The sequence below is a fragment of the Cryptotermes secundus genome, unplaced genomic scaffold (assembly GCF_002891405.2).
Source record: "Cryptotermes secundus unplaced genomic scaffold, Csec_1.0 scaffold1269, whole genome shotgun sequence".
Taxonomy (NCBI): Eukaryota; Metazoa; Arthropoda; class Insecta; order Blattodea; family Kalotermitidae; genus Cryptotermes; species Cryptotermes secundus.
Genome location: NW_019720738.1, coordinates 47,662 through 73,433, shown reverse-complemented (window position 1 = coordinate 73,433; position 25,772 = coordinate 47,662). Strand labels below are relative to the sequence as shown.

General features: G+C 42.0%; 1 protein-coding gene across 2 annotated transcripts; it reads right to left on the bottom strand.

Annotated features, from left to right (window-relative positions):
- Positions 1-197: 197 nt before the first annotated feature.
- Positions 198-25,550, bottom strand: LOC111873356 (cytochrome P450 4C1). Of its 2 annotated transcripts, none has more exons than XM_023868011.2 (12): positions 25,522-25,550; positions 23,870-24,047; positions 23,166-23,272; positions 14,200-14,290; positions 12,543-12,728; positions 10,853-10,922; positions 9,718-9,844; positions 7,857-7,935; positions 6,612-6,721; positions 4,910-4,978; positions 3,040-3,208; positions 198-1,300 (listed from the first exon to the last, which is right to left on the bottom strand). In XM_023868011.2, exons 2-12 carry the CDS (start codon positions 24,039-24,041, stop codon positions 948-950), a joined length of 1,533 nt encoding a protein of 510 aa, XP_023723779.1. In that variant the 5' UTR covers positions 24,042-24,047; positions 25,522-25,550; the 3' UTR covers positions 198-947. The 2 variants fall into 2 exon arrangements, with proteins under 2 accessions (XP_023723779.1, XP_033610983.1); XM_033755092.1 differs by lacking the exon at positions 25,522-25,550 and adding an exon at positions 24,134-24,161.
- Positions 25,551-25,772: the final 222 nt, after the last annotated feature.

Below are 25,772 nucleotides of genomic sequence, written 5' to 3'. Positions count from 1 at the left end.
GATCTTAATAGAGAGGTGGATATATTGGTTAGTGTAATCATTATTCATTATGTATTATATTTAATTTATTTTATATAATATATTGTTAAATAAAAAACCAGCAATATGTTTTTTGAATTACTGTTATATTGTATTCAGTTTTTATGACTACATTTTGTTATACAGAGAAAAATTGTTTATTTATGCTGTACATTATTATTATTATTTACATTCAGAAAAATTAAATTACAGTTAAAGAGGCAACACAGTAATGATCATGGAGACCCAAATTCTGAGTATGAGAAATTCATCTACCAATAATAATTGTAGAGTCAAATGTAAGTGACAAGTATATGCTTCTGTGTTGTGTGAATCCATCAGGGAAATATATTCAGATATGGCTCCAACTGCAGAGTCAATGAACGAACCTCTTTAAGTTCTCACTGACTTTAATTCTATAAATGGATGCTGATAACTTTTCAATATGTAAGAAGTACTGTACGAAAAGTGTTACTGTCAGCACTTAATGAGGTATTATTTCTAAAGGGTTCTGACTGGTATATTACACCTTGGATTACTGAATTTTTTTACTTCGTCCTTTTCTAAGTTTTTCAAAAAAACACAGCGTTTTGGGAAGTGGATCTCTTGCCATCCTCAGGTGAAAAAGTGGGAGGCATCTGCTCAGGTTTGTTAGAAAGCACTAATCAGTAGGGTGGTTCATTCCTAATCACTGTATTCACTGAGGCACCCTGGTTGTCCTATTGTAAGTGAAAAAGTTTGTGAAATTCTTTCCTATTGTTTGATGAAGGTAACAATTATGGTAAGTTACATGATGCAACATGCATTGGGCTTTGTTGTATGACAAACTGAAGAAAGTGTCCTACAGGTGGCATAAGGGTTGAGGTTGCTTGAACACAAATGTTGCTTCTGTTCTCTTCGTTTTTCTATCTCAGCTACATGGCATGAGATCAGCAAATAGTAATTGCCCGCGGCGACAGTCGCACCCTGATGCCACTTTCTGGCCTCAGAATAAGTTCATTTAACAGGGTGAGATTTCTCCAGTTCTCAACTGCGTGGACCTTGAAGCATCTCAGGATGCTCGACAGCACCGTCTTCTCTTCCAATAGAGCAAACTTCTGACCTATGCAATTCCTTGGACCAGCACTGAAGGGGATGTAGGCATAGGGGTGCCTCTTTGCTACTCGCTCTGGCAGGAAGTTGTCTGGGTCAAAATTTTCAGGGTTTGGGTACTGGTCAGGATTACGGTGCACGTTGAAGATCTGAAGATTGACCATGCAGCCTGCCGGTACAAGGTAGTCCCCTGAAAAGGAGAAGATGAAAACTGCAAGTGACTTGTTTCAAATTCGTGGTCACCATGATCATTTGCAGTACAGTAAACTCCGAGTTATCCAGTTTCCAAGCATGTGCAATTCTCATCCAACCAATGACAATTTCTAAGAAAATTTACCATTTTTATAAACTTATTCAAAAGCAGATTTGTGATATGCAGTGCTTGCAGCTGAGCTAACCACCGTCCTTTCTCGAACTAGTGCCATTAGAGTAGATGCCAGTTGAATTTGTGATTGTATATCCAAAATCTTCCACCCATCAATCTGTTATGTCAGCTGGAAAGACATCAACACAGGAAGTAGGGCAAAAATTTATTGTTCTAACTTTATACTGGATTTCTATAAGAGTTCTTCTCATGCAACCAGCAGACCCCTTGCTCCATATGTGGCAGATAAAGGGGAGTTTGCTGTACGTATATTGAACCTGTTAAGATCTGTTATGGGTATTGCGAAACGGAGATCACCCCGATCTTCTCTTTCCCGTTGGTTTATATAATTTTGGGGTCCTGCACAACTCTACAGGAACATGCTGCTTCCACCTGCAGTGTAGGAGACAACAGGTCACTCGGGTAACTTTGGTATTTGCCTGTGAAACTACATGGTGTAACATCACAGAAGACCCAGAACAACCTAAAATTTAATATACCGTTGAATTTACTCGTACACATAGAATGCCAATTTAAAATTCAATGCAAAAATTTGACACTACTCATCATCTGTACCTGCGGTTCCCATGGACAACCTTTTCATGTTTCACCCTTACACATGACAGTCGTTGACGGACATGCCAAAATCACAATTTCATTGAACATATGCACAATTGTGGAAATAAAGCTTATTAGAATAAGCATAATAATAAGAGGCAAAGTATAGCTGTACCTCTGTTGGCAGTGGTCAACGCTGTAACACACTCTGAAACACTTCCATTTCATAGCTGCCTCTGTCAGGTCCTATTATAACTGATTAAGATTATCTTTCATTTGGTATTAGTGGACGTAACATAAAGGTCCAACAAATGGTCAAATACCACCCTCCTTAGACTAATTGTAGATGGGGTACAAATGTCTTCTCTGGGTTGCATAGATGTAAATATAAAAGTGTTGGAGTTCATAATTAAGCACCATGCCTTAAAGACATACAGGGGAGTTGAGGTGAGTGGTCAGCTTCACGCCTTTCCCGCCTTGCACCTGAGGAAGAAGCACTTGCTGCCTGTTGTACAGGGGAGTGGGGGTGAGTGGTCAGCTTCACGCCTCTCCCGCCTTGTGCCTGAGGAAGCCCTTGCCGCCTGTTATACAGGGGAGTGGAGGTGAGTGGTCAGCTTCATGCCTCTCCTGCCTTGCTCCTGAGGAAGACGCCCTTGCTACCTGTTGTACAGGGGAGTGGGGGTGAGTGGTCAGCTTCACGCCTCTCCCACCTTGCGCATGAGGGAGAAGCCCTTGCCGCCTGTTGTACAGGCAGCTGGGTGAATCTGGATGCTGTGGAGAAGAGAAAAATTTCTTTCCCCTACCAGGAATCGAACTCCAGTTCCTTGGTCCTTCAGGCTGTGAACTAGTCACTGTACCAACTGAGCTATCCCAGTTCCAGTCTAGGATCAGTACTTGTCAGTATATATTAAGTTCTATGAAAATATATATGTTGAACTCAGTCAAGACCAAGCTGAGTCAGTGTATCAGTCCTCAAGATTTATGTGCTGAATCTGTACAGGACGTACCTATTTTAGTGTCCTTTTTCAGTATCCTTCCGATATTCGGTACACTGGGATAGAGTCGCAGGGCTTCCTTGATAACCCTCTCCAGATACTTCATCTCGTTGAGATCCCGCATGGTGATGGAGCGCTCTGACCCTTTGAAGATGTGGTCCAGCTCCTCGTACACTGTGTTCTGAAGAAGGAAACAGTGAAAGTAAACAAAATATTATCTAAAAGTTTGTGACAGTGGTACATTAGTACAAATATTATGTTTCTGGTCTGACAAGTACTATCAATTGGGCCAGACAAAGTATGTTTTACCTGAAGATGGAGACAGACTCCAGTCTCCGAAACGCTGTGTTTTGCAATATAAACAAGGCGGTGTTCTTAGATAGAGAGAGGATGATGGATGGAACATAATATTTGTACAAAATATTAGTTGAATGATGGCACCACAGGCATATCACTTCTCATAAAGTTATGTAAGTGGGTTACAAATGAAGATTTCAAAGAGTGGATATAACAGGATTCTGGAGAAAATTACATAATGAGGAGCTTCATAACTTGAACTCCTGATCAAATATTATTATGGTGGTTAAATTAAGGAGGCTGAGGCAGGTGGGAATTTTTTTTGTATTGCTAATGGGCCGGGACTAAGTCCCTTGTACTGCGGCCACTTCTGGCCGCCTGTACCAGCCCCAGATGAGAGGTGAGGGTGATTGTGGAGCAATTGGTGGAATGAAGATTGGCAGGGGAAACCGAAGTACTCGGAGAAAACCTGCCCCAGCACCACTTTATCCACCACAAATCCCACTTGACCAGACCTGGGATTGAACCCAGGCTGCCGCAGTGGGAACCCAGCAACTACACGTGGGGAATTAGCACACGTGGACAAGAACAGAACTGCATAGAAGACCTTGGCAGGAAAACCTAACCTAAAGAGAAGACAGGAATAGATAATAGAGGGAAATCCCCAATTTAAATCTTCTTTTGGGAGCAGTGGATTTGGATACTAAACTGAGATAAATTTTATACAGGGGGGTAATTTAATATAGAGATTGAACTGGGATCACAGAAGTTCAATGTTAAATGAGAGAAAACCTTAAATCAGGGAACATTACATGGGGATTCCAGAGTATTAAAGTGGATCTTAAAGAAACAGGACAAGAGGACGTGGACTGGATTCATCTGGCTTAGGCACACCCAGGATAGACTCTTGTGGAAGTGAAGAGTACAGTTCTCTCAGTTATAATGCTCTGTGGCCCTGTAGAATGTTGAGTCTTGAAATTTTAATCAGGAATCTGGGTAACCTGATGGAAAATTTTCATGGTTTTCCTTCTAGGCAAATTCCGGGCCACAACCACGTCCTTCAAAATGCATTCCAGTTCATTTATCTGCCAGTCTGCTGTTCAGTGCTGTATTATAGCTACTGGCTGCATCTCGAAATAAACTGCCAAAGAATTACAGGATAGAAATGGTGAAATTAATATGGATCTGCAATAAACATACATACAAGTGCAAAGACAAATGGAAATTTCCAGAAATGTATTTGGAAAGTATTTGTACTCCACTGGAATATGCCTTTCTGTTGTTATTTGTTTATGTTGTAATTAATGAGTGGTTCCGGCAATGAAGTGTGGAGTGGTGGGATGATAGTAAATAATGAATTGAAAAGGATTTGGAAGGAAGTGATCATGGCTCTGTTTAAGGTACTATCCCGGCATTTTCATGGAGGTACTAATGAAAACCATAAACAATCTCAGGATAGCCAATCTTTGTGCTGAGATATGAAACCAGGACTTCCTGAATATGAAGCAGAGGTACTACCCACTTGACCATGTCATCTTACATTTAGATGATCTGTTTAAAAAACATGGAGCCAAGTGTGACATACCTGTATGTCGGGATGTGACCCAAGTAACAGCAGGGTCCAGCAGATGCCAGCTGATGTCGTGTCATGTCCCTGCAACAGAAATTAACAGTCGAGGTGAACAGGAAATAGAATGCTCCCACCCTGTTTCTCTAAGATCCGTTTTAATATTCTCCCATCTATGTCTAGTCTTCAAAGCCATCTCTTCCTTAAGGTTTTCATACCACCACTGTGTATTGATTTATCTTCTCTACCATGCCTGCTACATTATGCACCCAGCTCATCAACATAATGCTAACTGTTGAAGAGCACAAATTATAAGTCCCTTATTGCACAGTTTGGGGCACATAGTAGCATAGTTGGTTGAGGCACTATGCTACAAGTTGGAAGGTCACAGANCCCTTATTGCACAGTTTGGGGCACATAGTAGCATAGTTGGTTGAGGTCGGAAGGTCACAGGTTCGATTCCGCATGAGGTTGTTGGGGTCTTCAATTGACCTAATCCTTCCAGCCACACTATGGCCCTGGGGTCGACTCAGCCTCTTAACAGAAATGAGTACCAGGAATCTTCCTGGTGGTAAAGTGCAGCCAGCACATAAGGCTCACAGACTAACCGACATCTGTGAGCCGACTGTTTAGAAAATGTGGGATCCTCAATGTCTCACAACCCTATCGGCCTCCACAGCCTCCTACAGGGATGGCTTTATCTTTTTTATTGCAGTTTTCTCCAGTCTTTTGTCACTTCATCTGTTTTAGGTCTAAAGGTTCTCAGCATCCTGTACTTAGTTTGTGCTGTTCCTTTATTGTGACAGACCGAGTTTCACACCTGCAGAAAACAAAAGGCTCAAAGATTACATCAGAGTCTGACGTCTGATGTCTAGATGACATTTCTAGAGACCACAACTAGAGGATTGTCCCTTGTCTACTCTTCAGTGTTGCTTATTCAGTATTGCAGCCACTATCCTTTTTTTTTCCCTGTGGCGCTACAACCCCAATTTGGGCCTAGGCCTGCCTCCATGAAACTCTCCGTTTCACTTCGGTTTACTAGATCTTACACATATGGTAGGACTCCTTGGGCGAGTGATCAGCTCGTCGCAAGGCCTCTACCTGTAGACAAACACAGAAAAACGCACACAAACATCCATGCCCTGAGTGGGATTCGAACCCACGGTCCCGGCTTCCAAGCGAGTGAAGACAGTGCATGCCTTAGACCATTCGGCTACCATGACCGGCTAGCCACTATCCATATCTGGAGGTAATTTTCCTCCTCTTCAACCTAAGGATGCTGCATGCCATATTGAGAAGGGATGTCCTTGATACATGTACAGAGTTACTAGGTAGAATTAAATAATAAATACAATTGGCTCTTAGTATACAACTTTTCATTAACTATATTTTTGCATATCTGATGATATCTGTGGTTATATTTCGGTGTCATGAAGGGCATCAGTGTGCTGTCAGTGGCCACATGCTTGCCCAGTGAGTTGTACATGCAGTTTCCATGAGTCACAATGCCTTTCTGACTCAGTCATGTCATTTCCTATTCCATGTACACCATGCTCAGTGTTCATTCAGTGTGTTTCCTGTTTTACATGCTTCTGTTACATCCGGCACGTTTCAAGAATGAAACAGCTGCATAAAAAGTCACCTGTAAATTTAAATGGTCAAGTATTCATATCATATCAGTACATGTGTACATTTTTCTCTTACAATGATGTTATCCCACCTCAAACATGAAAGTGTCGACTTCTTCTCTAATTTCCACGTCTGACATCTTTGCTCCATTTTCAGAAACTTCTAACAGCAGATCCAGGAATGCCAGCCTCTTTTTCTTGCCTGCAATAATTATATATAAAACTTATATTTCTCTTTTGGCAGAGGAAGTTGTCTCACTTAGTTTATAAATCAGTTATCAGTTTAATTGAATTTTATATCATTTCACTGTGTACTTTTAATTAAGTCAGTTGAGTATGAAATGGAGAGAAGGAAGTATTCTGCCCTGAAGACAAAAGCAGCAGGTTTCCCTAAAATATTTGCTCTTCATGGCCAGACTCCATGGCATCATATTCTAGAGGATTAAAGGCTTAATATTTACCACTGTGAGAACCTCATACAAGTTGCATTAAAAAGCTCTGACTGTAAGCAAAGTTTCTAGAGCAGCAGCACATGCTGATGACACAAGTTTTATCACCAGCCCTCCCCCCCAACTTCAGGCTTTTTGGAGGAACTTATAGTATAGACAGAAGTTTGACTTAGAGTGGTGATTGCAATGAATTAAGAAATCATTGACAACCATGCAGAGAACCTCAGGAAACCAAGTCATTGGTAACCACATTTTTTTATATAAAGGTATACTTATGGCTGAGCACCAAATGATGAAATCATGTACAGTATGTACAGTCTCTCTGTGTAGACAGTGACAGTATACAAAAATCAGTGATTAACTTGACAGTTGGTTTGCTTTAGAAAGAGTTCCTTAGTGCCTATTGGATAAGAGTCTAGTTAGGTTCTTGATCTGAGCTGGACACAACGGTAAAGGGAAAAATTCCTGCTTTCATTAGAAATCAAAATACGGTAATCCTACCCATACGTAGTCATAGTGACAAACTTTTCCATGCTCATGTTTTCACAGTGGTGAAGGTTCCTATTGAGTTGCATTTGAGGTTCTCACACTGACATCTAGGATGTGACGCTGTGTGGTATGTTAGAAGTTCAGTGACATTTTGGAGACAGTACAGACTTCCAAAACTTGTCACTTGTATTGTACGTCTTTTGGGTTATGTTATTATGCAGTCCGGTGAGTGTTTACCAATGTCCCAGAGGAATACATTGCCTCCATCTCCCTCCAGAACGTTCGTGTCCACCTACCGGATCACACAGTTTGTCACTTTGGGCCTCTAAAGTTAACGTTCTCGGAGTTGTGCTCTGGGTTTATGTCCCTGACCAATACTCTTGTTTGTTGTACACTCACCAAGAATCCCATCGTCTGCTGTTGAAGTTGTGGTTTCAGTTGTGCCATTTAGTCTTAGACTTTTCCTCTCCTGTATTACCTACAGAATAAAATTAATTCATGTTATCAGAGAAATGTTGTGTTAAAGGTGAAGGTTACCCTGCGTCTAAGCACTATGCCATCATTATTCAGTGTTCAGTGACAAATGAATTTCAATGCCCTGGTACTATGAGCCTGACAGTCCTTTCCTAACTTGGTGGTAATGATACTGGTATTAAAAAAATACAGCATTTATCAATTGGAGTTGTGTGCATGTGCCATTACAGAAGGGAAGCAAATGTATGGCAAATGTTAACATCTATAATCAGCAGTCTTGCCTTACCAGGCAGACCAAAGCCCTACTGCCCATTCATTTCTCCACAAGACAGACTGTGCTTACACATGTCACTTTAATTGGTACACACCAGCCCACTCACTGTCACATAACACACAAAATGCTGCCCCTATATATTTTCATGTATTCAGTGACTAGAGATGAGGTTTGGTTTGGTAACTGCATTTATTGGACACTTACGCTCGTAACCACGAATAACTACAACAATCTCACTGAGTTACACACTGCGGAGATCGCTGTAACTGCAGCACACATTAAATCTGCTCAGTCCTCACTAGCCGTTGCTTAGTAGCAGCTTTAAACAGCAGATCATCCCCTTGCTCTGGGTTCCTGAACTGTCCCCGGCCTTAGCTACCAGCTTCTCACTTCTCACTCAACCAACATGTCAATGTCAGTGTCAAAGTCACATTGCAATTGATGGTCAGTCAGTCAGTCTTGGTGTCGGGCCCAATCTGGGACTTATGACTGGATATTTATTATTGTTTGACAGTTTTGGTCTTGTTTCTATGGGGCGCCCACTCTGACGAGAGGACGGGTCTGTCTTTTGGCAGAGTCATTGTCTATAGTAGCAAGTCATTTGTCATAACATAAAGGATATTTACATTTTTGTTATCATGATTTTGTATGACTTCCGCACGTTGCCTGCATAATTTCGTTATATAATCGTATACGTATGGAATTTTGAAAACCATGTGTAAATCACGAACTGGTATGGAACTAGTAATCCTTGTTACATGGCGTGGCACAGACAGCACAGAAAACGTCTCTTCCGTTATTGTGTGTCGCCTTGTTGCCAAGGAAACAACGTGTCCACAGAGCTGTTCCCTACTCATGGTTGTTTTATTGTCATCAGTTTACATGGCAATGGCTCTACATGTCACAGTATGCTGAGCAAGTTGGTTCAAGCAGCTTCTGACTTGTATTCATTTGAATCTGAGGTTTTTATTACCTTCCTTATTCCCTGCAGGTAGATGCACCAGTACCTTAAGTTGGGGGTCTTTGCACTCTGTGGTTGTGTTCAGTTTTGCCAACTTCATGTAGCATCCAGTGGTGGGATAACTGTTGAATGATGAACAGGAAAGGATGTGGATGGAAGCGAGGTAAGACCCCAATCAAAGTACTATCCTAGCATTTGCCTAGAGGGACTGAGTAAATAGATGATACACCTCAATCATGATAACTGGTGCCCTGGCCTGGATTCGAACCGAGCATCTCGAAAACATGAGTCTTCATCATTACTGTTACACCATCTTGCTCATTAGTTTTGGATTCATAAGCACAGAAAACACAGTTATAATTTGATTTGTTGAAATCTCCATGTTTTTGCTGCTTGTTTGAAAGGCCCATGAACTGGCTTTTGCATCTTGATACCATATACCATTGGAACTGAATGCATGTACCATTACCGGAAAGGAACTTAATTCATAAAACTGTATTGATGTTATATTCACAACTATTTCAGGATTCATGAAACAAACACAAACTCACTTTGTTGGTGAAGCCATGAAGAACACTGAGACACTGTACATATCTTTTCCCCAGGGTAGTCATGTCAAAAAATACTTTTGGGTGCAGCCATGGTCGCATTGCTCTCTGCATTGTCAACTCGCTGACTCTGCAACATGGTCGCTTATATTGACTTGTGCCACAATCATTATCATCATCATCACCCTAAGTAACCAACTGACTGCCTGGTATTACTGAACCTGACATTTTAGCAAGCATTCCAATCATGTTTATGTCACAATTGTGACCTGTTCTGATTGCCCAGTTGTTCCTACATAAATACTTGCCCCATATTTTGGAGAACTTTTGTTTTTAACGTGCAATCAGCAGTTGTCACATAAATTTTTTGTCTACTAATGATATGGATATTACTGTACTCAGATTCCCATGACCTGTATCTGAACTTTGTCCAAAACATCTGTGAGGTTACATTGTACCTTGAGTAGGCAACCTTTCAGAAAAAATAATTACCTGTATGTTGAGTTAAATCTCCAATATGACAATTTTTGTTCCCATCGTATATGAAAAATAGACTCTAGCAACTTTCTAATGATAATGTAATGACCTATATCACCGTCTGATGATGACATTCCCTCAAAGATGTTTCAGATGCATTTGTAATTCCAGCCTTTTGAAGGCTAATGTCACCCCATATATCGGTCTCACAGTGGGTGTACAGGAGTGTGCCTAGCATGGTTCTATGTAGTGGGAAGGGGCCATGTGATTCAGAAGAAAGTTTAATGGAAAAGAGATGAGACCAGACAAAATGAGTGAAGTCTGGTATCAACCTCTCCATTCAGACCTTCTCAGCTCCTATATCCCTTTTCTTTGGACAGCTCAACATTCCCCCCCCCCCATACCCTTATGAAACATATATTTCTGGCTATGACCCATTCCTGTTGCATAGCACAGTGCTCCATAGTATCACCCTTACTTCCAGTTCAAATTGCATCTGCCTTCTGCCTCATTCACCCTAAAATGGCGGCTGCAAGGTATGCTGAATGTTTGGAACTACTTCAATACAAGATGTAGCTAAAACTCCAGAAGCTAAAATTACAATTTAAATATAAATATTGATCATACATGTCGCAGTAAGACAGCTCTGGTTTGTACTTACTCATAAATCGCCTTCACATATTCGCAGTGGCTTTCTTCCTGAGCGTTCATTTGTATCCCCATAGCAGTCTCTGTTGGAGAAACAGAATATCACTTATCATTGCACCACATGTGTACTTGGCCGTCACATTGGAACACAAACTGAAACTCCTTGACAACAGGATTCTAAAGGGAACATCTGGAGCCAAGAGGAAGTGACAGGAGGGTGGGAGGAGCTTCATAATTAGCAGCCCTTGCCAGATGATATTAGAAAGATGAAGTCAACGAGGATGAGATTATTGGGACAGATAACATACATGGCTGAACTGAAAAATGCATGCAGAATTTGTATAAGAAAATATAGAAAGAACAGGTGAGTTCTGAATCATTAGTGTACCGTGTAGGATTGAGGGTGTGAAATGGATTCACCTGGCTCAGAATAGAATCATTAGGTTTCATGAGGAAAATCGAGGAACTGAACATAGTTCTGAAAGTGTCAAGGATGCTTCCATTTGCATTGAAGGATTGAAAATTTTGGAAGAGCTCTGAAGCCACAGCTTTCAAAAATAATCCTTCATGCAGACTTACTTAACTGGTTAAGTATTGCTCCTTATTACTGAGTGTGAAAGAACCAAAATTTGTCCTGATCTTTTTTCAAATTACTCCTTTGATGAAACTCTATTCAGAATTTTTGTTAAGTTTGACCATGTATGAAATGTCACATACATGAGACTGCTGTTCAGAACAGCACTCCAAAGATTACATGCCAAATAATGAGTCATAACAGTCGCTGGAATTTTGGATGTGAGATTCTCACACTGGTGACTGTAATGTTAACTGTCCTCTGGGATGTGACGCCATGTAGTCTGGTATAAATTTATAAATGTATCCATCTTCAGGCTCAAAGAATAATCTGTGCAAGCAACAAGCTGCACTCTACTTGATCCTGTTGTGTGTCACAAACATATGGAAAGGTAATATCATTCCAACATATTATTCATCTTCGTAAATATTACATGCTGATACTTTTAATACAGGGGGACAAAGTTGCTCGCATCTTTGACATTCTCTAAGTCATACGTGTCCCCTGGGTAGTGCAAAATGAGCAACAAACCTGGCAAAGCTTCCCAAAAGAAAAGTGCAAACTTCTTCAAGGTGCAACAAAGCAAGAACTTGAGTGCTCTGTATTGGGAAGCAAGAAGCAAAATGGGTTAAATGATCCCAAATGCAGCCATTGGAAACCAACCAACCAACTTTTAATACAAATTTAATATAGATTCTTTGAATATTCTTAATATTTTAAAAAGGTCAATACTTTAGTTCTAACATTCTAACTTAGGCATAACTTTATAATATGGATGTGTCGCACTGAATATGGATCCATATTTAGAAATTCAATAACTTTAGCCATGCGATCATAATACTGCCTGATGATGATCTCATGCGAACCGAAACAAGTAGCAGTAGAAAATAAAATTCAACTCAGTGTTGATTGATTGTAAAACACGTTTCTTGTGTTGACAGAAGCTCCACTCTGCTTGCTGTTTTCACAGCTCACTCTTTGACCCTTAAGATGGAGGCAGTATGTTTGTCCAAACGTTGGTAACTTCTAACTGACTACACAGTATCACATCCCAGCACATATTAGAAAATTCGTATGATATATCTTCCTCCATCTGTGTCTTCATGGCAGTCAGAAATTATGAACTTACCGCATATGATGTCAAGTGCACAGTGTGTAATGAAAGGATAAATATCAAAATCCTTCCCTCCACCATTAGACAACAGTTTCTTCACCAAGATGTCGCTCTTCTCAACAAAGACTTCAACAAATATGTCAAGAATTCTGAAGTGGAAAGTTGGTGTGATCAACTTCCTGTGCGAGTGCCACTTTGCTCCTGAAGATACATAAGTACAAATTATTTAGCCCAAAGAACCAGATGTCATCTTTATATATATAGATATATACAAACTGAACACATAACGATGAGGTGACAGAGCATTCTGAGCACTTGTGTTCCTCATGTTTTTGGCATCTAACCAAATTTCTAACTACACATAAATGTAAAATTTGAGGTCATTTGGGCAGTGACTATGAAGATTGACATCTTCCTTGATGTAATACTAAATAGTTTTGTAGACAGGTACAGTACCATCATTTCAGAGGCACTTGCTGCCTCCGTCTTCATGGTATAAAACAAAGAGTAGCATGCAAAATTTGATACTGATGTAAGGGGATAGAAGATTGGTACCAGAACATGGACAAATCAATAGAAGTAAGCAGAGTGGTATAAAGAATATTGGCCTTTAAAAGTTTTGCTTTCTGAGAGCAGGGTGGATAGAAGAAGCAGTGGTTAGGAGAGGGGCAGCTGGAAGCAGAGAGAAGTCAGGAGAAATAGAGTAAGGGAACAGTGTCCATTACAGGGCCTAATTCAAGGGCAGAGTTTGGGAGAACAGACACTGCACCAATGGGGACTGAGTCAGAGGGTATAAGAAGAAATAAGAAGAAAAATGCCCTTGCAAGGCCAGTGCTAGCATGGTAGCAGATGACAGAGTTTCACATCCCAGAAGATGGAGGTCTTCATTCAAGCTTACACATCTCATGTTCAGAGAGGTTGATGTTTTAAAGGTGATGTACAGGTACAAGCATATTACAAACTGCATCTTCACGTCTTTGAGGTTGCATCATCACCAGGTAGATAATTACCTAATTTGTTATAATGTACTGAACATCAAGGTAGAACATAAAACAACATTTATTTACTCAATATTTTGACATGTTTCAACTCACCATCAGTGTCAGACTCATCATTGAGGCTGCTCTGTGAGCACTACTTTTAGTACAGTCACTCGAGATTTATACAAGATTGCCTGTTATCCCAAAACTTATATTAGAATTATAAATAGATAAGGATGTTGAGATGTGTTATACTAACAACTTAAGTCTTAGAGACATCACAGTTCTTATACTTATCATGCACAATTCATGACTGATAAATTCGTGTGATGTACGCATTACTGCTAATGTAACACCCCTAAGCATTTATCATGCCTATTTTTGGTCAAATTCTTTGGATGTACAGACTAATTTAAAAACCATGCGTGGCTGTGCTAAAAGTGTTGGTAGCAGAAGAACCATGATGATGAATGTTTAATGGAGGAAACATGGGGGAACTGAGTAAAAAATGTTTTAATGAACTGTAGTTTGATTGTGTTTACTAAACATAATGATCGCAACAAAAATCACCATTCCGGAGATCTCGCTGAATACAGGGACTTTTCTTCCGTAACGTTGCCTACTTGAGGTGTGACGTACCCTCAGAGATGTTTTAGAATATGTATATCAAAAACTACTTGACAGTGTTGTACCTGTTCCGGTAAGAAGCCCCTCTCCAAGCCAGGGATGAAGAAACGAGTAGTAGATGGACTTGTCGATATGTTTCGTGTCATGCAGGACCACCTTAAAGGAAACAAATTTCTGTAACAATAATAAAGTTAGGCTCATCCTGCCGAGAAGCAAGGATAAGGGATCACCAACTCCAATGAACTGAGTCCTTCTTCAAAGCTGGTAGTCACTCAACTACCCAAGAAATTACCAACATTTTATGGAATCGAAAAGTTCATTACCATGTTCGCAAGAGACCTCTTCTGATTCCTATCCCGAGTTAGATGAATCTAGTCCACTTACTGTATCTTTAATGATCCATTTTAATATAATTTTTCCAATCTATACCTTGGTCTTCCAAGTGGTCTCTCTTCTTCAATGTTTGTTGCTAAAATTTGTATGCCCTTCTCTTCTATCCCACACATGCTACAGGCCTTGCCCATCTCATACTTGATTTAATTACCATAATATTTTTCCGTGAACGCTATCAATTATGAATCCCCTCATCATACAATTTCCCCCTCCTGTCACTTTCTCCCTATTAGATCCAAATATTCTTTGCGGAACTCTGTTCTGAAGCACCCTCAAGTTTATGTTCCTCCCTTACTGTGAGAGCAGTCAGGGAGTGAAGCTGACCATTCAGCTCCATCAAGTGTTGAGGTTAAAAAAGCGTGGAGCTATACCTCCCCCATACGTATTTATGGAGTGGTACTTAATTAAGCACATGGACAATTTTAAGTTTGCTTTACATTGGGTGTGTATTCCTAATAGAATGAGTACCTTCTTGGGTAATTTGCTGATATGCTATAAGTAGAGTATAAACTCTTATACGTGCATACATACACATACACATTTTCTGTCTGCAATGACCAAACAAAAGTCATCTCGCCCCTTAATGCAATAGAGCTACCGGTAATTCAGTTGATAGGAAATAAGGGCAGGCTGTGAGAATGTGAACGGAGATGGTCTGTTGTGAAGTTAGTTTCGTGAAAGCAGGGAATATTTTGGCAGAATGAATAATTTTCGCCTGCTGTAGAAATATCCAATACGCTGTTCATAGTTAGAGCACTCTGTTAAATGGCATGAACACGNTTTCTTCATAGTCACCGCCGTGAAAGCCTCAAATCTTACACATTGATACTTGCCTTGAACCACCTCCTAGATCCCATCTTTCTAACGTTACTACGTCAATTAAAATAAATTGTTCAACTAGTTTTCATTTACAGAAGATTCGGGGGTGTTTGCTTGTTTCCATGCAAGGTTCAGTGGTGGCTTGTAAGTCATATGTCACTTCCTCAATGTTTTCATTTTATTTACCTATAGTTTATGTAATGGGGACAAGCGGTAGAGTAGTTGGTTGAGGCACTATGCTGCAAGCTGGAATGTTGCAGGTTCGAGTCCCGATGAGGTGGATTTCTTTTCAGTTGACCTAATCCTTCCAGCCGCACTATGGCCCTGGGATCGACTCAGCCTCAAGCAGAAATGAGTACCAGGAATCTTCGTGGGGGTTAAAGGGTGGCCGGCGAGTAAAGCTGACAACCTCACCGCCATCTGTGAGCCGTTTTTCTAGAAAATATGGGCGCCTCGACGTCACACAACCCTATAGGCCTCCACAGCCTATTGAAGGGATAGCTTTACCTTATAGTTTATGTAATGTACCACCGGGAAGACCAAGGTGTAGGTGGGTGGATAACATTAAAATGGATCTTAGAAAGATAGGATGGGATGGATTGATCTGGCTCAGGGTAGGGACCAGCGGGGGGCTCTTGAGAACACGGTACTGAACCTTCGGGTTCCATAAAATACTGGGAACTTCTTGAGTAGCTGCACATTTGGCGGCTTTTCAAGAAGGGCTCGGCTCCATGTGCGAGTGATATTTTATGTAATGACGCCATTAGTAAGGCGGATTGTACAGTGTCACGTGATTGCACGTTAGTGAAGCCTGTATTGGGAAAGACGTAGGGGGAAGCAGTCGTTGGAGAATTTAAAGTACTATCTGGGCATTTGCCTGGAAGAACAGAGGGAGCTCACGAAAAGCCTCATTTCGTATGGGAGGTGTCCTAGTCAAGACTCAAATCCGGTATCTCCTGGATAGAAATCACGGACGTTACCACTCGAACCAACTCGCTCGCAGCTTCATGAAGAAGACTACAAATTATACAAGAGAAATGTAACGAGCTTCTATATTAATAATATGGACATAGAACCACTCAAAATATAGCATAAAACTGGATTGTTATTATTAATGAATGTTTTACTGTGGCCATGAAGGCGTATAGAGGACGCGAAGGCAACACCCCACACCATACATGTTGAGGTTGAGTAGTCAGCTTCAGGCTTAGATTGATTTACCTGCAATAAAATATATTTGTTTTTTATTTAAGTTACTTTCAGCACTCTATCTTCTTTCTGGTCTAGTTATTTGTCGCCTTCACATGTGTCATATTACAAGTCACTGTGTCTGGAATACCAGAGAGGATACGCAATGGCAATGGTCGAGTGGGTCCCGGGGCCCTCACGGATAGGAACAGAGTCTGCGTACCCGGTACCTATTTCACAGGAGCTGGGTACAGTGGACAGAAGCGTTCTCTGCAGACAAGAGGACTTACAGCGCGCCAGTCCGTCAAGTTTGGCCTATCGACTAGAAAATTAACAGAGACTTCCTTCCGGTTTGAGGACCTGCCAGGATACCTGTTATCCTGACAGGATTTCTTAGCTAATTTTTTTCAGTTCTTACAGGGCGACACAGGAGTAATGTGTTAAAATATGCCACAACCACTTCCAGGTACAACTCCAATTAAGCGCTAACGCTCCTATTACGAATCTATACAACATATGCAGACAAGCATAGTCAAAGAAACTGAACACAAGACATGGGACATGAGACCAAGTGCTTCTTGACCACACAAACCTCCCCAAACGGAACGGGGGGGGGGCGTGTGCTGAATTACATTTACTCCCGAGACACTGGCAGGGGGACAGAAACCCAGTAGATCAACGCCCTGTTGAACGTAGCCCAAGTACCCTGACCGTACTTCCTGCTGAAGGCGGGAAAGTCCCGGGTTTCAACTTTGTAACATCCGGGTCCTCTTATGAGAAAATCGGGCCTCCACACGATATTATAATTGTATATTTATTGAATCTGAAAATCAGAAAGAAATGGAACTTCGTCAGAAATTTGCGGACGCCTTGATGTGTTGTGTTTGTCTTTTGATCTCGAATTTTGAATGTAATAGTGAAAGTATTTGACGGGAACCATTATAGCTACGAGTAAGAGCGATATCTTTCGGATAAATTGAAAGTTTTCCCTAACTAAGCACGACGTCTTGTTCAGAAGCCAGAAGCGGTCAGACGCGGTCAGACGGACGTTGGATAGGAGTGAGACAGGTGCGGTCGTGTGCGTGCTCAGTGTGCGTGCTAGCGTGCAGTAAGCGAGAGGGTCTTAATTGGGCAGTTTGCAAGGTTTGCAAGTATCCGTGGTTTATATTAATTTAAGTGAACTAAATGTGATCCAAGAACATTTATAAATTACTTTGCACTAGTATCCATGCCGAACAATAATTGTGGGTACTTTCATAAATTAATATTGGTTCTAAATTTACAAATGGCTCGTCCCTAAATGTTGGTGTTACGATTTCTAGGTAAATTGTATTTATTATGATTAGGGAGTGCATTACTGTGTAATAATCTACAATGTCCATTAATTAGCATGAGAAAATTGTTCCAAAGTTAGCAGATATTTTTGCCCCATTTTCTGATGGAACAGAATATAAATATTTGAGTTATACCAAAAGCAAGGCCGCGCCACAGCTCAAGCGGTTAGTCGCTGGATTCCCATGGCGGCGGGCAGGGTTCGATCTCGGGTGTGGTCAAGTGGGATTTGTGGTGGACAAAGTGGCGCTGGGGCAGGTTTTCTCCGAGTACTTCTGTTTCCCCTGCCAATCTTCATTCCACCAATTGCTCCACAATCACCCTCACCTATCATCTGGGGCTGGTACAAGCGGCCGGAAGTGGCCGCAGTACAAGGGACTTAGTCCCACCCCACTAGCATTAAAAAATTATTCCAAAAGCAACAACTTATTTGGAAGCTAACATATATTTGTTTGTGAAATGTTACAGTCACCCCACACTCGTAACTTACGAGCTGACATACTAACATGGAGACTGGATCGTAGTTGCTTGTAGCCATGTTGGGTTTCCGAGTTTAATTGCGCCTTCGTGAACGTATCAAAATTAGCCAAAATTGCAAACGTAATATTATTGCACTAGTAATTATGGCGAGTTGTAAAATTCCATACAGAATTTATTTTTCAAATGTTAACATCAGACTTAGGCCTAAATTTGTTACTGGGCACAACGTCGTAATATTTAAGGTCTATATAAATTGATCCATCTCTTTCGATGTTGTCCTAAATTTGCACCCAATTTTACATCAGGATTTGTCATTGGAAGCCATACTTTTATATTTCCGGCATTTTGTAGCAACCGTGACGCAATAAATTCAAGCCCAATGTAGTTTACGTGTAAACGGTGAATTAGTAAGAAAATACCAGTTACGAGACAGTTTTAAGTTCTGAACTAAAAATTGAGACAGATATATTATATATTATTATCAACAAAGGAAAAATAATTAATTCAAATACCCCAGTATATGCGAGGCCACGCGGTAGCGTAGTGATTAAGGCACTATGCTCCAAGTCGGAAGGTCGCGGGTTCAAATACCGATGTCATTGGATTGTTTCAGTTGACCTAGTCCTAATCCGGGCTCACTCAGCCTCTAACAGAAATGAGTACCAGCGCGGCAGGTGCGTAAGGCTGACAACCTTACCGCCATCTTTGAGCCGATTGTCTATAAAATGTGGGACCCTCAACGTCTCACAACGCTATGGGCCTCCATGGCCTGTTACAGGGGTAGCTTTACTTTTTTACTTTACTCAATAGGCGCTCCGCTTCAACTAAAAATATTCAAGAGCAGACAGACAAAAGTGCGCGTGCGTGTTCGCGNCTTTAGCGTTTGAGGGCCCGTCCGCAGGAGGATGGGGTTGGGTACTCGCATCAAATCGGGTATGCCATTGCACTGCACGGTCTTATCATGATTCAGTCCGGCCCCAGGCTGGTCATGATAAACATTACCGGGCCACGGGATACTTTATTGATGTGGTAGCCGCCATGAATCAGGGCTTAGGTTAAGGTCGAGTTGAACACCCTGTGTATTTGATATTTTTTTATATTAGTCTGTAAGGTGTTGTCCTCCCGCCCTCCCCGTTAGGTGCCCCACGATAGGATTGTTGGTTAGGCGTAGTGAATTTAGCTTTTGTGTCCAGTTTTGCCCCCTGCTGGCATAACAATGGATGTTCATTTAGGAGGGTTTAGTTGTAAGTATTTGTGTCTTTTTTTATAGCACAGGGTGTCAACTTGACAGGGTTCGGTCGGCACGACAATGAAATCAATGCGAGAGAGAGAGAGGGATAAAAAAGAACTTTGCAGACTCTCCCTTGAATGACTCGCGTTGGAAGGACAAAGATTCTCTAAGCGAAACTTAATTTTGCTTTGACCCGTCTTTCACTTCGAAGCTGAAAGACAAGTGTCTGAATCTGTAAGGATATGAAGGAAGGATATTGAAGTGTCTGAATCTGTAAGGATATGTGGGAAGGATATTGAAGTGTCTGAATCTGTAAGGATATGTGGGAAGGATATTGAAGTGTATGAAGTGACACATTGTGTTTGCTGTTGTGCATTGTGCTGTGAAGCTGCACTACAAAATGTGCAGCACTAGCAGATGTAGCATTTAGAGAACGCATCTAGTCTTGTAATGAAGAAACGCGTTACACGAATCCGTGTAAAATCGAGTCTTGTAGAGACGCGGATCTGTGACATTGACATTTCTGGTGTCAGTAAAGATCGCCGAGTGACGACGAAGTTAAGATATTACGTGAACAGAAACTTAACTGTAGTAATAACCAGTTTCTCTCCGATGACACGTGCTACCATTGGATAGTTTTGTCAGTAGCCGCTAGGCTGCGTGACGTCATCACAATGGACGAAGACTTTCCATACGCCGGGACGTCAGTGAATTTGCCGCATTCATATTCTGTCTTTTTGTTAGGCACTCAAAAGAGCGTCGTTGGAATACAATAATTTTGAATCGCGTTTTAACAGAAGAAGACGTCCGAATTTTATTTCGCCAAAGAATTCTCAGTACTGGATTAAAAATGGCAGTTGCTGAGTTCGATATGCCTTCAGTTTTAACTCCTTGCACAAAATTACTTAAAGCCGCGTGTTCTGTTTCACTGAGGAGTCCATTTTAACGTGGACAACTTCAGTGGACAAATGTTACAAGCTACAAGGATACCAAAACGTACGGCGTATTGAACCAATAATTGTTCGTTTAAATTCAGACCTGCGCTACAGAAGAGAGTGTAACAACACCCACAACACAGACAAGGTAAGTTTCCATGTTAATCTCGATAATTGATCCCAGAATGTGTTTGTTACTGTTCTTACAGAAGTATTTTGTTCTGTTTTGTTTGTTTCAGGTCCCCGCTCACATCCTGTGCCTCACCGTGTAGAGCGGGTGAAACAAAAACGGTGCACGCCCGTAGTTGAAGTCATTGTTACAGTGAGTGCAAAATCCCGGCCTTTTGTTAAAATTTTTTTCTCTCTGATAGTCGTCTTTTTTGGCAATGTAGATGAGTGGCCCTGCTTTTGTGTTAATTTCACTATAGCCGGTCACACACATATATATATATAAGAGATGACACGGGGTTTTCAGTGGTGTACGGATGGAAAATTCCAAAAATGTGCCGAAACAAAAGATGGCCCGATGGAAGTGCCATCGTATGTGTTGTATGAAATTGCTTTCGTGCTACATGTCCAAAAATTTGAAATCAAGGATGACAAGAATGCACCGTTCTTTGGCAAAACAAGATGAATTTATTGAAACGCTAATTCTAATCATGTCTTGGTAATAATATTCCTTGTGCATGGCCATTCCTACACTTTCAGTATTATCTGTTCAAGAAGTCTTTTTACGGATCCCAGAGGACCCCGACTCGTCACCAGGTTTCGTCATTGCGTTCTGAAACAGGCTTGTGAAGTGCGCCCCCTGCCACAGTCACATCTGCTGTCCCGCCGGCCTGTACATACATCGCGGTCTGAAAAAGTCGTTTTTGGACTGTCTGAAGGTCTTATAATTCTCCTCGAAGCAAATGCAGGAATAATGCCATGAGATACCACAAGCACCCCAATTGTCACTCCAAGTTCATAATACACAATCCTCAATATGTTTTGTACCGAATAACTTTCCAACCGATACGAAACAGTGAGTAGAAATTATATATATATACAGGTTTTGTTAATTAAAAATTTCCCTTTTTCAGTACCGGTTTTTAATTAAGGAAACCTTCATCTCGCAGTGTGACTATGGTAACGTGAAATTTCTGCTGCCGAAACGTCACCACTAGTTCACTTGAACTGTCGAGACTTGGCAGGGCACGTTTCCTTCACTAGCCTCAATTACAGACCGGCAATAGCTTCTACACGATACCCTTGTCTTGCGCAATTGCTAACAACGTTTTACGTAAGAAGCGAAAAAATGCAGTTATTGTGAGATCTTTCGTATGTGAATAAGGTGACAGTTTATAAGCACGCGTGTAATCAGGACTGAACTCCAATAAGTGCAACAATGTTTCTTTTAATAATGAAATAGAGCCTTTACATTTTGCTGTTAATGATGTCTGTAATTGAAAGGCGACCACCATTTCGGAGGAAGTGTTTCGCGTGTGGTACGTGCGTATTTTGTAGGTATTGGTTAAAACACCAGAATTTAAAATAAATTTTGTTAAGGTTTTGCTCTTGAGGGCATTCAGCCCTAAGTTTGCTTACATGTTGTAGAGTGCAACAGCTGAGCACAATATCTACCATTATAAAAAGCTGATAGTTATTCATGAAACAGGTGTTTATTTCGTAAAGTTGTTGTTCGTGTGGGCATGCATGAAGGACCTTATTACGCTAGTACCTGCAGAGTTTGGGTGAAATATAATGTTCAGGGAAACGGTAACAAAGGTGCAGCCGTAAGATTATTGTGAAGCGTGTAATTCTTTGCGTCACAGCAAGAAGTATGCATCATCGGCCGCTAGGCGCTGCTGTGCAGCTGGTGGGGAGACCGGTCTATGTGGAGGTCTTGTGATCTAATGTATCGAGTCTACGAGGATGAGATAAGCAGGGAATGTAGTACGCATGGAGTGAAATGTGTGCAAGATTTGTAGGATATCGTCAACAAGGAATACTTCTAGGAAGCCCTAGACATAGATGGGAACATAATATTAAAATTGATCCTAAAGATGGGAGTATGTGGATTGGTTTCATGTGGCTCGGGGTAGGAACCAGTGGCAGGCTCTTGTGAACAAGGCAATGTACCTTTCTGATTTCATAAAAATGCATGGAATTTCTCGTATGGCTGAAAAACTCTTAGCTTCTCAAGAAGGATTTAGTTTCAAGAAGTGAATGATTTATGTAACTTAATGTACGTTTGAGAAAACCACTTGAATGACTCATTGATTAATGAGCACGCCATGAAGGCGTATAGGAGAGTGGAGGTACAACTCCACGGATCCTTAAATTCGGCAATAGATGAAGGTGAATGGTCACCTTCACATCTTCCATCCCCTGTAGCCCGGAGAAAGATATCCCGGAACATATCTGCTAGGGTGCTCGATGGACTACATAGTAGGTCTGGACGCGGCCGGAGCGTGAAGCTGACCGCTCACCTCCACCTAGAGCCAAGGCCAAGAATGCGTGGAGCTATAACTCCACTCTCCCACACGTTTCCGTGGCGCAATGCTTAATCAGGCAAAGAGATAACTTCAGTGTGTTTGAGATATTATCTTGAGGACTTTGTCACTTTGCTCTAAACATCCTGCGCAGTTGATAAAGAGCCGTGTTTACTTACTTCGACATGTTCTGGCCTAGAAATGTTGACCTGCGCAAAGGGCCCCGCCCAGACTCTGAAGAGTGGTCCATACCTCTGGGTCCGCCCCTGGAACACCTCGAACAGGCCTGTAAGAGATTGTGAGTAGTAAAGCATACATACAGGCGGACTCTGCTGACGTCACAGGGTTCCGGACGAAATGTGAGGGTGATGGCTATGCTTCGGTGGTCGCAGTGACATGTAGTGAGGATACAGCCCAACGTTTCGGAGGAACATATCGTCTCCATTTTCAGGGTCGAAGAGTAAGTCAAGCGAGAAAGCGGCAGAAGCAGACGGCAAGCTGAGCTCTGGCTTGGCCGTAACGTAGCCCTCCTTAGCTTCTGCTTAAATGCGCCACGAGCGCACCAATGTTCATTTCCACGCACTAAAATTTATTTTTCCGATTTGGGAAAACACTTGCCGCTCCTAAATGAACAGTTCTCGCGGGCCGGATCGTGGTCTGGGGCCGTTGTTTGCTCACTCCAGTTTTAGATGGAAGTGGGTTATCAGCTTCACGCCCCCTCCGCATTACCTCCGAGGAAATAGCCTCTTTTTATCCTTTCGATAGGAGGCTGGGTGGGCCCCAGAACGGGTCTGCAGGCTGTGCAAAAGAGAAGAACCTCTTTCCCTTGCCGGGAATTGAACCGAGGCCTCATGACTCCCCCACACACTTGTTTCTTACTTACGGTTGCGAGGTACCACCATGTCCAGAGAGTTGCCGATGATTGGGTAAGCCGGTGGACCCGGCAGTTTGTTCACCATGGACACGAACCGCGCCCTCTTGGCTCCGTGGCTGAACAAGAACAGGACGGAGACGACAAGCAGAGCGGCGCCGATCAGCAGCATGACGCTCTCCATCGCGGCCTGAAAGGAAGCGCGGGTTAGCTCAAAGGTAACTTTCTGGGGAATTCGGTATGAATGGGTCCGCTACAGTTTACTCTTTGAGGTACCGGAGTTCGACTCCCCAGTGTGACGCTCCGACTTGCTGCTTGAATTGCTGCGTCAGTAGAACAGAACCCACGCGTTGCACTTGCTAACCCTGCTGATTTCTACTTTGGCTCCATCCCCCCCCCTTTTTTCTCTTCTGGGCTCTCAACCTACACTTCCACAACACTAGGGACGTCTCAACAATGACGTAAAGCGAGTTAACGCGACGTCATATGGAACCTGGTTATGAAAACAGCAAAAGTAAAGCTCTCCCTGTAACAGGCCATGGAGGCCCATAGGGTTGTGAGACGTCGAGGCTCACACTTTTTCTAAACAATCGGTTAACAGATGGCGGTGAGATTGTCAGCCTTAAAGCACCGGCAGTACGTTTACCCCCAGGAAGATTCCTGGTACTCATTTCAGTTAGGGGCTGAGTCGACCCCAGCGTCGCAGTGTGGTTGCAAGGATTAGGTCAATTGAAAAATCCAAAGACCTCCTCTGGAATCGAGCCCGTGATCTTTTACGAGCGTAATAAAGAAAGAACGGTAAGGGAGGAGTTCTTGGATCCTTGTTCCTTCGTGTCTCCATTTCTCGTTCTCAGCTTCAGAACAAATTCCCAAAATGTTGCGTAACCCGCAAGTTCATTGTCTTGTTCACACCAGCCCGCCCCTGGTCCCTGCCATGAGCCAGATATCTGAAGATGACACTTCCTTACCTTATTTTTCTTGCGCCCACTTTAATATTATCCTCCCACCTACGCCTAGGTCTTCCAAGTTAGTATTCATTTCTCGTCTTGGTAGTATATGTACTGTATGCATGCCACGTAAGGAGGATGAGATGGGCGATGAATGTAGCACTCAGAACAAATGCCTATAAATAGTTCGTAGTAGAATCGTAAAGAAAGAGACCACTTGGAAGTCGTAGGCGTAGATGGAACGATAATATTAAAATGTATCCTAAAGTAATAGTTCGGGAGAGAGTAGACTGGATTCATCTCACCGAGTATATGGCAGAATGTGGGGATCCCCTGAACAAGGTAAAAAGCAACTTTCGGGTTCAGTAAAATTCTGTCAATTCCTTGGCCAGCTGAGCAACTAATATTCTGCATTCTGGAGTTCGTTACCTGTTTAACGCAATGTGACGCTGTGAGGGGGGGTCAATCCAAGTACGTGCCCCCCCCCCACCGGAGTTTAAGAAATAATAAAAATAATAAAAGATAAAGAATCGTACTCAATATTTAACACCAAAATTAAAATTGCCTTTCAAAAATATCATATCCTAAAAATAGCACGGCGACCAATATAAATATTAGAATTCGTAAGCTAATTTTCTTAACCCCCCGCCCCGCCCTGGAAAGACATCTCGTCAGAACCCTTTATCGAATATAAATCTACAGTCACTTGTGACTCACCTGTCCCGTTGCCTAGCAGCGCATCGAAGTGCTTTGCTCCTGCCCATAACACCCACTTATATAGCCTTGCGCGCCAAGGAAACTGACAACCGCAACGCAACCGCAACTGCGTTGCCGTTTCCTCAATTTGCATTGCTCCATTCAGTAACATGTGTTCCACTCTGGCTGATAGCAATTCTCGGAAATTGCAGTTGCGTTGCGGTTGCTAGTTTCCTTGATGTGCCCTCGCCCTATGAGTCCAGTTGTTGTCC